Below are 15520 nucleotides of genomic sequence, written 5' to 3' on the forward strand. Positions count from 1 at the left end.
TTATGTTAATGTTTATTGCTGGTGTCGAAATAAGAATAACTAATTAAACTCGACGAGTCTGCGTCTGAATTCAGCGTTCATACCAAAGTAGTTTTTTTAAATAATGGATGTCTATCATAAAGTATAAAACAAGAATATTCTTTTAAAAGGACAGTTCTATTGTACTACGAAAAGAGGATATGACTAAGATGTGATAGGATGTCGCCTATAACTCGCCTGACTGTGATTTGCTCACATCAATCGCTTCAATAACATTTCTAAGGTTCCGTGGAGTTCTGTATGAATAAATTCGAAACCATTTTCTGCAACGGTTGAACTCGACATCAATTACGATAATTACTTAATTTACGCACGTATTGAAATTCTTTATAGATTTTACCGGATCGTTATAAAAAGAAAATATTACCTTTCTCTCCTCACGAAGCTCCTTGGCAAGCAAATGCAATTCACGAACGACATTGGACTGTAAATTTTCCGCCACAACCTCTCGTTGACCCGCAAAGTCCCCCAACTCCTGAAGGAGCTGTCTGAACGCTTTGCAGGCTGTGTACCTGTGAAATAAGACATATTTGAATAAAATAAAAAGTTATACGTCTTGTTTCCAAATAGTTAGATATTATTAAGTTCATTTGTTGTTGTCCCTGAATATTAAGCTGCATGTTTTGCATTTTAGATTTGACAAAAAGATTGACATTTATTTTTTATTTATCGCGTGTATGTCAAAGACAGCCTTATAAATAATACTATTAACTTTCAAATCATTAAACGGAAACAGATTTCAATAATTAACAAACTTATATTTCACACAAACACATATTTATTAATATTTAAATAAGTTATTTCCAATTAAGAATTCATACACGGCGTATAATATATTCAGAATTGTGATCAAGCGGTAAAACGACAGATATACACATATACAATAAGATATCAGTATCCTTACGATATGTAATAAGGAAGACGGTCTATAAAATACGTATACAGTCGTAAAGAATGATCGAGAATATAAATGATTATAACAAGTTCATATTAAATGCTAATAAAATACATATTAACGGAGATGGCAAATAAAATAAACAGGTGTACTAACTGGTATTCATCCTCTTCTTTTCTTTTGGGTTGATAATTCTTGACTAGCCTCCTGTAATAAAAAGATCACAAATAGTAAAACCTCTTTAGTGATGTTGTTAAATATGATGTCCTACTGACCGGTTTAGGCCACGGCTATTATAAGATGGCCCAGTGTTTTAAAAAATCTAGCTTTAAAATCCAGCCACAGGAACAAACCAACCATGCATTTAATTAAATAAAATCTCCTATTAATTTCCACTTTTATTTTATTTAGTTACACGAGGCCAGTAATAACGTGACGGATGACTTATTAAAGGCGATTAAAAAATCAAAAAGACCTCAATGAATAAAATATTTAAAATAAATAAAAACGCATACATTATCTGTGGCGTGGTGAAATGTATAATTTTTCGATTATATATCAGTTCGATGATATTTATGCGGTAAATATTTTAAAATGATGTAGTGAAAGTGAACATTCTACCAATTTACATACAAAACTCGCTAGACGGGTACGGATGACATCCTGCTAATAACCATCATATGATGTCTTGTCCTTGCGTAAGCTTATTATAATATATTCTTGCGTACGTAACATCCCATCTAATATAACTTTCAAAACAGAATCAAAACATAACATAAACATTTTCCTCTTAACGAAGCGTGTAGAAACGAATTTAATAGTATTATCGAGTCGTAAGTTTATTTTATCAATTTCAAAACTATAAATACTTAACCCCCTTAATAATAAACATTTTATAGCGGTTGTATTAACACGACACTTTGTCTTCTTCCTTCGAATGTCAAATTACTGATGACAGATAGAGATAAAACAATGTTTAAATATGCATCCGCTCCAAAGCGTTAATTAGTAAGCTCGGTAATGGATAAGTAGTACTGGATATAATGTGAGCGAGGATAAATAATGTTTTAAATTACCTGAGTTTCCCTGCATATTCTAATTCTATCGCACACCTCTCCTTGACGAAATTTCCATATTTGTCTAAGAATTCAATTCCTTTATGCGTGTGGGCGGCTAAGTTATCATATTGATCCTGTGAACAAATAAAAAAAACTCTTTAGTACATGCGTTGTCATCATTAAACTGGAGGATGCAGATCGCGATACCCGGTCATCAGGAACTGACGACAAACTGATAACTCGTCCCAGTACATTAATATGTCCACATACACATGAACTACCGATGAGTAATTTTAATAACATACATATCAAACAATGAAGTGAATAGGTTTTTTTTTAGAATTATATATCACTAATATGTAGTCATTGTTTTCATAATTTAATAACACAATAATTATATCAAACGTGTAAATTATGACATTTTTAATAAACTGAGTCTCTCATAAAAAATTTTGTTAATCGTAATTTTACTTTCAAGAATAACTAATGCCAAAGTCAGTATGGGTTTAGAATAAATATTTTGTTGCATTAAACCGACGAGAAAATGTTTTTATTTAATAAATAACGCGTTTCAATTATACACAATTAAGTTTATATCCTGAATAAATCAACAAATACCAAGTCTACACTAATTAACACGCATTACTGTTCATACTAGTGTTCACTCAGTGGTTGAAATTCGACTATAATAATCATTAGAGGAAAATATACATGAGTTTGCCAGTTTCGAATATTTTTTTACTCCTAAGTCTATTTTTATATCAACTGAATCAAAAAATGAATAGCCTATATATATATATAACCATCTACGAACGATTCCGAGTCCAGTGGTCATCGTGTCATGTTGACACGTTCTGTAGTTTTCACGTGATTGACGCACAAAGAAAAAACAAAATCATCGTGTGTACATCGATTGTGAAGCCCGTCAATAACGACGAGAAATATATTGCTTAAATTTATGGTATAACTACTCACAGAAGTGAAAATTGTTCTGAATAGATTTGTCTTTGCCTTTTTAAAAATATATGAGCCGAGATGGCCCCGTGGTTAGAACGCGTGCATCTTAACCGATGATTTCGGATTCAAACCCAGGCGAAAAACCAATGAATTTTCATGTGCTTAATTTGTGTTTATAATAATTAATCTCGTGCTCAGCGGTGAAGGAAAAATCGTGAGGAAACCTGCATGTGTTTAATTTCAACGAAATTCTGCCACATGTGTATTCCACCAAACCGCATTGGAGCAGCGTGGTGGAATATCCAAACTCCAAAACCTTCTCCTCAAAGAGAGAAGAGGCCTTAGCCCAGCAGTGGGAAATTTACAGGCCGTTAATGTAATGTAAAAAAATAATATAGTATTTGGTCGAGTTGTGTGTAGACTAGACTATCGATTAAGATATTTTTCAATTATGAGATATTGAAAATATATAATTGTTAATATAATTTACAAAGTTCATGTCATGCTTCATGGGTAATCGGGTGTACGGAGATAGCGTGCTAAGATGCGCACGCGACGTCTACATCAATAAGACACCGCCCTTGACTCGCCTAGAGGTTTGCCGAGGACAACGACACTTAAATGTCCACCTCCGTTTCTCCTAGCTTACCGAAGTATCACATCCTGATTAAAGTGCCGATATCCGCAAAGCATTACTCTAAACTATAAACTATTAAATTTATAAATAAAAATGAATCATTTGATTACTGATGTTCTAAAATTTTAACTAATGCTTTAAAAAAAAAAAGTATATAAAAATTGTTGTCGTAAAGAGGGTTATATTTTTAAATAAGTAAAATTAATTAAAATCATTAATAAAAACAAGTACTTAACTTATTAAATGTTTGCAAAAATACTAACTATTTTTAATTCGATTAATATTTCACATGATTATGTATTATAATATATAAATCAACATGAGCTACATAAAATACGTTTACTTTAACATGAGAAATACATGACATCCGATACGCATGAATCATGGTTGAAATTTTGCCGTCGTGCATTATCCCTTCATTGTGAATCCTAAAATAATCTCGTTAAACCAGAACATCAGTGAATAAGAGCTTCTGAAATAAGACGCGTTAAGCAAGCATGAAATATTACTCCTAAAATAAATTAACTTATTCATTTTACTTTCTGTATAATATATATTATCACTAGCTGTTACCTGCGGCTTTGCCCGCGTAGAATATGAGTGTATTTACAAATTAACTTAAAATATTACGTTAATGTAATACCTCTTTGTATACCACATTGGTGTGTATTTCAGCCCTTAGGGTAGAAAATCCAGAAACGCTTAAATGCGAATCAACTCATTTATAATCGGTAGCCCAAAAATAAAATTTTATGTTTTTAACAAAAAAAATTACGGACGGAAAAAAAAATTACCATACAAACATTCAACCCCTATTTCACCCCTTTAGGGGTAGAATTTCGTGGGTGTCATGATATGTTAGTTTGTAAGTGAACAGCCTATAATATAAGTTTTATGCTTCTAGTTCGAAAAATGACAATACTTTCAACAACTTACAACCTTTCAACCCCCCTTTACAACCCCTTACAGCACTTTTGCCCAATAAAAAGCCTATGTCCTTTCTCAGGCTCTAGACTATTTGTGTACCAAATTTATAATATTAGTATGGATAATTACCATTTAAAATTATTTAATTGTCATAATTAACAATTTCATATTAAAAAAGAATTATTTAAAAGTAAAAGTTATAAATAAAAACGATTAAATGCCTAATATTACTATTTATAACCCCTGTGGTGTCGTTATTATTTATATGTCTAGAATCTCCCGAGTGACTAACGACTATCAAAATTAAATTATAAGTTGACCTGTTTAGTTGATACTGTTTAGATATTTGAAAATTTAAGAGCCTTGTAATCCTAGATGCTCTATACACCCCAAGTCTTTACATTTTGGCATAACATAAATACATAACATCACACACTTTTTTGGAATAAGTTCTTAATTTATACAACAATATTTTGGTGATTATCTTAACGAAGTCATTAGGTACTCAGCTTATAATATTGTTAATATAATTTACAATATTATTTACAATTTACAATATTAACACGAGTGAAAGAATATATAACATCATAGTAAATTCATAATAACATTTCAATCGATCTATTGGGATTTAAAACGAACAATGTATGCTATATTCCTGCTACTAACGCTTTGCGTGCTGCGACAGTCGATACTAAAATACGGTTGACATCAAGTAATATCCGTCCGAGTATTGTCATTCTATTACGGAGCACTACACGACATGCATATATTGCATTGTCGTTTTTGATTAAGCCTGAGTGACCGTCTCTCGAGTGACTTCTACGAGGAAATAGACTTTGCAATCATCCATCCTTACAATTGTTATGAATATCCTTTACGTCTGCGAATCGTGATACTTTCTTCCTCCGAACGTAGATACCGGTTAACGACAAGTTCGATTTAATTACATCGGATTTACCGTTGTTTTTAGTCCCGTCCTAATGAGGCCTCGCTTTGTCATAATTACACGTTAACGTTCACGGATCATCAACTCGAATCGATAAAAATTGAAAGGTTTCTCAATGTATTCTACTTATTTAAGGCTCGCGGTCATGGCCATCCATTACTTGTACAAATTTCACTATCAAACGAAATTCAAATTCAGGTATACTTTAAATTGTGAATATTATCTGATATTTAAGAATATATTCGGTATATTCGTCAAAGGGTTATTAAGCTGTTCAGTTCGTTGGCCCGCTGTTAGGGCAACTTCAACTTTGTGGGAGCGCCTCGACTGGACGTGGGAGAACTGGATTGGTGACAACTGCCTGCATTTTCCACGACGCTAAAAGAGTTCTGTATGACTAAAAGTGCATTAACTTGGCTGAATATTAATGCAGTAGCTATTCCTAGGGCCATTAAGTTACCGCCTTCCCCTCAACCGTCCGGAGGGGGCTTCATTACGTTGAACATGTCATTTGCTCTAAACGCCTAGACGTTACAAGATTTCCATTTAAAATTCATTAAGAAGTAAACTATAACTACATTATAATTACACATTATCATCAATATGGAACATGGTTACAACATTATGAAATAAAATTTTAAACGAGGTTTATTTTAAAATGAATAGTCGTCGTAAACATAATAATGATATTAATAAAAATACTTTCAAAATATTTATAAATAAAAGTAACAAAATTTATAAGATCAATTTGAATGTAGACTTTAACGTGTGTTCCTAGGGTCTAATGTGGCTTGAACAATAGTTAGCATTACTCTAAGGTCGAGTACGAAATGTCTAAGCGTCCGGCGCTACCTTTGGAATGCGCTCACAGAACGTCTGAAGCATCATCAGTATGCTGAGCACAACCAAAGCGGTTACCTACATGTGTAATGCCACCATTTACCTTGGCTAATTATACTAGAACATTAATATGATATTGAGTATCAACCTGATGTATTGCCACTTCCAGCTAACTTGCTTTCTATTCAGGTGCAACTTACCTACACCATGTCCGGAAAAAGGGGAAAACTAGGCGGCATTGATGTTTTATTACGTTTTATTTCGTAATACTAAAAGGAAAACGCGACAAGAATAACAAATACATATTTAATTAACTTAAAAAAAAACAAGCACATGTCAATTAAAATACCTATGGAGATTAAAAAAAATAATCCAATTTTAACCTTCAACCTGCATAATATGTACGGAACCGAGTATGGATATTATGTGTCAGGTAAAAACAGGAGTACTAATTACGTAGTCATTGAGCGTTTAATTATTATTTCCACCTTCGAAATAAACATTGGCATTGAACTTGCCAATAAACAAACACAAAACAGCTGTTCTTTATGCCTAGTTAAATATCTATAAAATCGTAATAAAACAAAACATTTCAATTCACTTCAGCTTTATTATTTAAGAATATTTCATGGTATTTTAAAATATGATTATTCTTTGGATTGAAGCGTGCCAATAGCCAGGCCGTTTTGTTTAACCTGTTCACAGAGGATAATATCGACATCGATGTTGTTTAGTGATTACGAATCATGACCTTGCGATCTAGGTATTGGTATCTAGCGTCTCAGTTGAATGCCAATGTCACACCTCGACAGTAACAATTATACGGTTCTGTTTATACGTAACATAACTAATATGTTTTGTGTAAGATATATATGCTATGTTCATACTAACTCGTAGTTTTTCTTAAGTAATATCAACAGGTCACTTTTTATAAACATTAGTCATTTCAATTGCGCCGCATTACAACATCAAACTTGTCGTTCTAGTTTCAAACTTATATATTATGAATAATTTAATTTAAATCTAAAAGGCAATTTAATAACTTAACACGTTACTTTTACGTTTCGTATATACGTGCCTAGATATTTAATTACTTATTTCAATATACGTACATAAAATCACAGTTTCGCTCATCACAACGGCGGCTTATACTGTTCATGTACTTCCCCATTTAATGCAATTGTTTAGTCATTAAACGAGAACGGCGTTAGACACGTCCGTCGCAGTAGGAGGCTATTTTCCCCGCAGTTCTAAACAGCCCCATAGAAGAATCCGAATGCGTATGTGAACGCTTCACACAACCTATTGATTATGAAACAAAAAAGTGCGCTGAATTAATGACGGCTTTGTTTACACTGCGGTAACCTTTCACACGGTGTTCATACATTATATTTGCTTCCGTTTCGTCTTGAATACGTCGACGTCGAAGTCACACCGGAACAGGGTCGCTGGCAATCGTTTTGATCGACTATGACTCATGTCAGAGGAACGCTGGCCGTGCCTAATTAGCACTTATTACTCATCCCCTCTTTATCAAACAACAATGATGTTGTCCTCCGTGATAAGATTACTATACGGCCGATGAATCAATATAATCAAACAATAACCTTACGTAATAACATATGAACTTATCCAGTGTCTATTTCACACAAAAGCAAAGTAAACTTCGATAATAAGTTAAAGATATAACTTAAATATAATAAAAACGTGGGATTCAAGTTGAACTCATGAAAAAATATATATAGTAACAATCGCTTCGAACAAACGTGTTCACATTTTTTTACCATTTTAGCATAATATTAATATACATTGCTAATTATTTGAACTCAAATTAAAAAACAACATAAACAATATTCATAGCAGTGCATTATTTTATTGTTCTGGTCCATCGCTCTGTACCAACAAATAATAGGATAGTCGAGACAATAGCAATCGTGATCTAAAATGCATTTGGGTCATTTTGACCGGAGATAAATCTTGATATATACTATACTTTGGATACAAAGTTCTTTAACACGTAAACGCCGTTATATAAGTCAAATACTTTAAATTTTAATGTGCAAAACCGATCACTTCAGCTTATACGCATTGGAACTGTATGAAATTAACCATTTCTTATGCCACAAATACGCCGTCAATATGGTATCTCTTGCTCACCATACAAATTGGTACACAGTAAAAAAAACAGCTCGAAAGTGTTTTACAGCTTTGTATAGGGTCTTGAAGAGGCTAGAAAGAGGTTATTCCACTATAGTATAAATGGATGGCTACTCATATAGCAGTATTTCATCCGATAAATAAACGTCTCCTCAGTATGCTTTCCTTCACCACCATACACCCGAGGAATAATAAAAAAGTGCGGTCCCCCTCGGATTGAACAGGTTATCATCGGTTTAAATCAAACTGTCAAGCAACCACTGGGACACATTTCATCAAAATAAAAAAAAAAACTGTTAAGTGGGTGTTCGATACGAATTCAGGCTAGCTAAATATGTTTCAAAACAACTTTTATATATAATAGTCGTGTATTATGTCATCTAAATTACGTTTTAAATAAATCTGTTTATTGGTTACTAATATACATAAACAAGACCCGCATACGCCTGAGAGTATATGTAAGTACCTGTATGAATGATTGCCTCGATCGAGAGGTGTTGAATTAGTACTGAGTTTATATAATTCGTTACGAAATGCTAACAGGTGACATAATTTCATTACTAAACCAGATGTCGGCCAGTGTAAATAAAGATTGCTACACTTTTACTAGTAAATATAAGTATTACATTCTTGCATGTTATCGTTTTAAGGTTAAAGAACCTTGCTGCATTAATATGAAGTGTTATTTTTAATACCTCATTAGGTTAAACTATTTTGAAATAACATTTTGTTATCTTAGCGCTCATTGACTTATTTAGTATGGAACAATTTGTTTGGAGAAGGTACGATCCGTTGGATACGTTATTCTACTAAGGTCAAGAGTTAAATTCCTCGCAAACAACAATAAATTTCTTTAAAAAATATGTTTGAAGACGAATGAATACACTACGTAAAAAATCTGTAATTTATATATCTGGTCATCGACAGTAGAAAAGTATGTATATTATATATAAAAATAAGGTTGCCTACTAATAACTTTGCAATACAAAGTAATACTGTTTTGCGTTAGAATAACAGATGAGCGATAGTGACCAACGGTTGTACCTACCCAGGCGCGTTCCTAAAAACCATACCACCTAAATATTAATTCTATTCTATTACTTGTATTCGAATTTCGAATCCGTAAAGCGTGAGGACGCAATATTATACCCATCAGTTGAATTTTACGAACTGAAACTAACTTAATGTGTATTTAATCAAATAGCATAAATGTGTTTTGTAATAGGAAAAATCATTTTGTCCGTAATGCAGTTGTACCACATTCCATCTATGCCGAGTCCTAGATAATATTTACGAGAATGTGAACACATATGGTTGTACGTACATTGAGTCCGGATACCAATAACATTATAAATATTCTCCGCTTACATAAAACGATGATATGGAAAAATATCTGATTACAGTATTCCTTCCCATCAATAGAGACATAAGTGTTTTCGGTATTTGTGTACGTTCAATTTATTTAGTAGGTTGCTTTATACGTATATTCATTACTAGGTTTTAAAGCCTCTCCTACCTTAGAGGATAGTTATTAGATCTACGGGGAAGTTAACAATAAACATTTTAAATGAAAATTAAATGTTACAAAGTATCAGATTATGCAGATTGTAATAAATGCATATTAGATAGAAAAATGGAGGTCCATTGCAATGCCCTCCGCTGTCCTGACGCTTAATAGTGTCTAAGATCGTCCACGGTAGTGTGTACATGAACAAAATAATTAATAAAAACTCTATTTCATTGATGAATTTAGTAACGCTGACGAATAAAGCTCGCAATTCATGTGTCAATAGTTAAAGTATTAATTAAATTCATGCGTAACGACTCACTGACATAGTTTTCGTATGGTGATCTCGTTGGAGACTTTCACAACTACCTGTAAAGAATTTTTAATGCCTCGAACCCATGCGATATGCAAAATATTGTTTGTAAAATAATAAAAATGGAAAACTCAATACATTTTCATTATTCGTTCGTTTAAACAGCGCTGACCGCTATTAAAATATAATAGCGGTGACTTGTATACATTATTGCTCATTAAAAGTCGTATCGTAACCTCACTTTCTCAGCTTTCCAATACTTTTACTTATTTATAATAAGTCCCTAAGAATAGAGACGATCCGAACTCATTATAATTTTATATGCGAAATAATTATACGCGGCTTTTAATAACTATGTAAATCCATGGTTGAAACACATAAAGAAAAACATCTTTCGAAAGGAATATCTAACTTAATTAGTAGCATATAATAAATCAATAGAATCGAATCGAAACCGTATGGACATTTTATCGATAACCGAATGTAAAACCAATATCCGTATTATGTCTCGGTTTCGTTTCTACGAGTGGTCGGTTGAGTCACGGCGGGCGCTAGGGTGTATTTCACCCTCACAACGGACACCCTGTGACGTCACAGTTCGTGACTCACGCCCGTCGAAAGAGCAGTCTGGGGCTAAATATTTACACGAGTGGCGCGTCTCATAGCTGAGCATGATCCTTGAACGTGACGAAGTTGATAACATCTAGGTACACTTGTGCAATGAAATAGCATTGTTTATTACACTGTGTGATAGTAGAAATGAGATTCTAAGAATATACATTTGCTACTTACTAAATTCAAACTAAGTAACATGACAAAATATTCGATAGAAATATACAAAAGAAAAACGGGCTATTCCAGTATTCGTCGATTTCCATGTAAGATATACAAAATAATTGTGTATTATATTCATGTATGTTGGATATAATTACTCCTGAGAAAGGATGGTAGGATGCAAAGGTGCTTCGTTGAAATATATTTTGATTTTTATTTCAAACATTTCTTATAAAGCCAACCTTTAGCTGTGCCTTAATATACGGTATATGTGGTCTTTAACTAATTAAGACCGTCGCGCTTTCGCCGCTTATGAATTGTTATAAAATTACAAAAGCTACTTAACAATACTACACGATAACGCCAGAATAGTCCAACAAACTACCAATCCATAAGAGGCTTTGGTATTATTTAATACGAATAATAAATGCATTTACCTTTGAGCGAGTCTATTGTTTACTTATGATGTTCGAAAACAGCTATTGTTTACTAACAGTACATAATGTTATTGTGTACATTATACATTAGCGATTGCCTTCATCCTAAACTGAATACTAAATACTGCCCGCTCTATACTCTGTAGAACACCTTGGAATTGACCATTACTGAATTTACCGAGGATTTTTGATTAAAATACAGGCAAGCATCACTAAATGGTAGTGTTTCATTTGTGTTTGTATTTCATCTCTTGGAAGGAAAACATCGTGTCCGATGAAATCTGCCACAGTGTAACAAAACGCATTTAAGAGCGCGTGCTGAGCTTCAAATGCTCCTCAAATAGGAAAGAATTTATTTCAACAGTAGGATGTAAACTGTTAATTGACGTCTTTTAATTTAAATAATAAATATTGCTCACAGCAACTTTAGGTTAATTTTATAAAAGGGTATCGAATGAAGTACAAACACAAGCTACGCACTTGAAAGAAGACTTGTTTGTTCAGACTCTAATCCCCAGTAAAAATCTACATTATCATCTATCCGCTGACGCATCTCAGCTCTTTAATACAAATACTAGAATACTAAATGATTTCCTCGTCTTTTAGTTGGACGTTATGGAGAAATTGTAAAAAATACTACAACGTATGTGATGTTACGAAAGTGAAAGTACAAACAAGGGAGCGATACAATGCAATATTTTTCGAGCTTAAAAAACAATAAAAATGACTGAATGAGGTTTTATTATTTTGACGTTAAAACTTTTTATGAATATATGTAAATTCATTTAAAGGAAGTTTTGTTTGGTCAACATGAACACCTGATTATGTTTACATTAATTTAGCGAGGTCATTATATTTAATAAAATAACCTAGATTTATATTGTCTAAGGAAAAAGTTGGGAATAGAGTACAAAAAAAGTCAGACCGAAACCTTTTGATTTTACCTTCAAAAGAGGTAACCCGTAAGGTTTCCACAACTAGACAGACTTAATTTTGTTTATTAATAAAACTAAAAGCAGTAACAATTTAAATAGGCTAAATTAAATAAAACTGAAAAGACAGAACGTTTTCCAGTTTCCTGAGTGCTCATGTTACGTAGCTGGTTATTTATATTTTAATTTAACACATAGCAAAATTTGTGAAAGTAACTCTGTATGAGTCTGGTAAGTGGCAAAAACGGCTGGAATTCGCTAACGAGATTCAACCAGGCATTGCTCAGTCCGTTCATATCCCATATAGGAATATCATGTGCGATGAAACAAACAAAAAATACTTAAAATTAAAAACAAGAAACTAAAATAATTCAAATATTTCTGACATTGTTTTCTTTACAAACATATACGAGAAAAAATTATCGACCGATTCTAGTGAACAATAAAAATATATTTGTATTTTTCCTTACGTGCCCCTCGAGTGCTACACAGGAAAGAACTCTTACACTAACGAGATGTTGCCAAGTCTCCCAACCATAATCTCGCTGAGAAATTGTAACGAACGTACAACTGTACTGTGTGACCTAGAATTACTATAAGACGTTCATTGGTACACCGCATTTATAGTTAAGGAACGTGTTTCGTACGAAATTAAAATAAAAAACATAATTTGTACATAGTATCTGAAAACCATAGAAACTTGGTTAACAGAGATACGTTTTGTTTAAAAAATGACTGCACACTTTATGACGACTCCTTCATTACAACAGGTAACGATTCTCGTCGGATCTCCCTTTTAATGCCGGGAACCTATTATGTGGGAAGAAATGCAAGGCGCGGGCGTATTGTGTCGAGTCTGGATAATGTATATAAAAACTTTTTGTCATTCTACTGCTCATTGTGTTTACAAAGGGCTCGTATCCTGTCATCAATTCTGTTCGTACGCTGAACAAAAGTAAAAATATCAAATACATGCAAAATTACGACACGACCATTGAATGAGTCAATACCAATTAGTTTCTCGCTATATTTTTCATTCATCTTCATTTACTCATTCTTTAAGAAATTGCACTCCTAAAGGGATCTATGATTGGATTAGCAGCCCCCATATTCCCCTAGAGACGTCAGTCGAAGGGGGACAGGTGACTTGATAGTAAATTGAGTATTATCTTGACATTCAAATAAATGAAGCTATACCCGCACGACGACTGAACGCTGCAAAGTTGAAATAAACGTGAATTTGCAGCAGTTTGCCCCATACGGTGGTACTTATCGGTTGTTCCGAGAATAATATACAATAGGAGTATAGAATGTGGCTCAGCGCGAGCCTCGAGCCATTGTTGAGACGCGCGCGTTTCCGCTTTCTCGTGGAAAAATGCAAGCGCGATGTTGGAAAGTAAACGTATAAAACAATTTCGAGAATAACACATCATAATTGCCTACTTAGTTAATGTGAATCATTGCAAGTGACTAGTTATTCAGTTCTACCGACTTATTAAACATTTTCATCGAACAAGTTTCTAGAATATTCCGAGAAAAAGATGAATCCTCTAATTGGAAATCGTATTCACACACTCGTTACCATTACTGAAAACGAAATTAAACAGTAGGACGTCAAAACTTGTTTGTCATCAAAACAGTGGTATAATATCGTACCTGCTTGGTAATGCAGTAGCAATACGTATCACGATCACAATTCAATCACGATCTCAAGGCAACACGTTTTGAATAGCTGTTGGTCATTATTGTGTTACAGCGATCATTCGAAAGTTAGGAAGACATATAAGAATTAACAATTTTATACGTAGTTACACAATTGTGGTACTGTCTGTTGTTTTCGGTGTGAGATCAATTTAGCTCTGCTACGTAATAGCAATAAGCAATAACTTGCTCACTAGGTCGTACTCGTATGTTACGGACATTGAAAGATTTTTATTGATAGTTGAAACGAATATAATGGATACAATAGGAGTGTTTTTTATGCTCATCTATAGCTACAGAAATAGGTTTGGACATTTGGCAGCATTGGCCGAGGCGGCAGACGGGCGCCGTACGATTACAAGAGGCTACTGTTCTATACTTCTCAATGTGAACTGTGTGTGACTACATTTACCCTTCGGTCGATCAACCACGACCTCCACTCAAATGCGTCATTCAGTTTTCGTATTAAACGTGAATTTCCTACTACGTTGCAGTGCTACGGTAATTATCACCGTCAAAAAAATACTCTGACAATTCTAATTAAATTTTATGTGTGTTGGTACTATTGTGTATAATACAAAATATTGAATCATATTATCCTTCGTATTTATTTTATAAAACTGAGTTTAAAAATTAAGGATCGGTATTTCCATTATGATTCATATGTGTACTTCAATTATCATTCTGCGATACGAACTTTTTGTTATTATAAAGTTTGTTTCAATCTATCTCAGAATTTATATATATCAAATAATTCACACGCATAAATAAATCCAGAAACAATTTTCAGGCCGCATACCTAACGCTATCACAAATTTATAAAATGTTTATTATAAACGTTACGCTCGTTTAATTAGCTGGGCTTATAAGTAAATACACACATTTTTAATTTAAGAGAAATATAATTAGGTACGAAAAATGTAAAGAGTATTGAGGCATTAACTATATGATATTTAATTTAATTATATGAAAACCTAGGTAAGATTTTTTATAAACTTTAGTTGATAAGAGGAATCGTATTAAGGTAAAGATGGTATTTACACGTTTTACTTTAAAGTAAACAATAAAATAAATGTTGACACTATAAAATTTTGATCAGAATGTTGATCTGAATAAAATAATTACAAGAATCTAAATAGGTATAGGAACGTATATGTATAAGTTATAAATGAATATAGTAGTTAGTGACCTACTAGTAAATAAATACATTTAACAAACAACTAAGACAATTTAAAGACACTTATTCAAACGCAAGACTAATTTAGCATTGCATTACTTTAACATTATAAACGAGCAATTCAATTCTTACATTCCAATTATGAATTGGTATTTAATTCGATGAAAGGTAAAAAAGAAGGAATACGGGCTCATAAGCAATGCATTTGAAATGTTCCATCAAG

General features: G+C 33.0%; 1 protein-coding gene across 3 annotated transcripts in view; it reads right to left on the reverse strand.

Moving 5' to 3' along the window:
- LOC113392270 (formin-binding protein 1-like) overlaps positions 1-15520 on the reverse strand; it is a 42469-nt gene that overhangs the window by 12895 nt on the left and 14054 nt on the right. For all 3 annotated transcript variants that reach the window (XM_026628618.2, XM_026628617.2, XM_026628616.2), the window contains exons 2-4: positions 2011-2126; positions 1091-1141; positions 407-551 (exon numbers count right to left, since the gene is read on the reverse strand). In XM_026628618.2, the coding sequence (XP_026484403.2) occupies positions 407-551; positions 1091-1141; positions 2011-2126 (312 nt within the window). The remainder of the gene's footprint in view (positions 1-406; positions 552-1090; positions 1142-2010; positions 2127-15520) is intronic.

This window comes from Vanessa tameamea, chromosome 5 (genome assembly GCF_037043105.1).
Source record: "Vanessa tameamea isolate UH-Manoa-2023 chromosome 5, ilVanTame1 primary haplotype, whole genome shotgun sequence".
NCBI lineage: Eukaryota > Metazoa > Arthropoda > Insecta > Lepidoptera > Nymphalidae > Vanessa > Vanessa tameamea.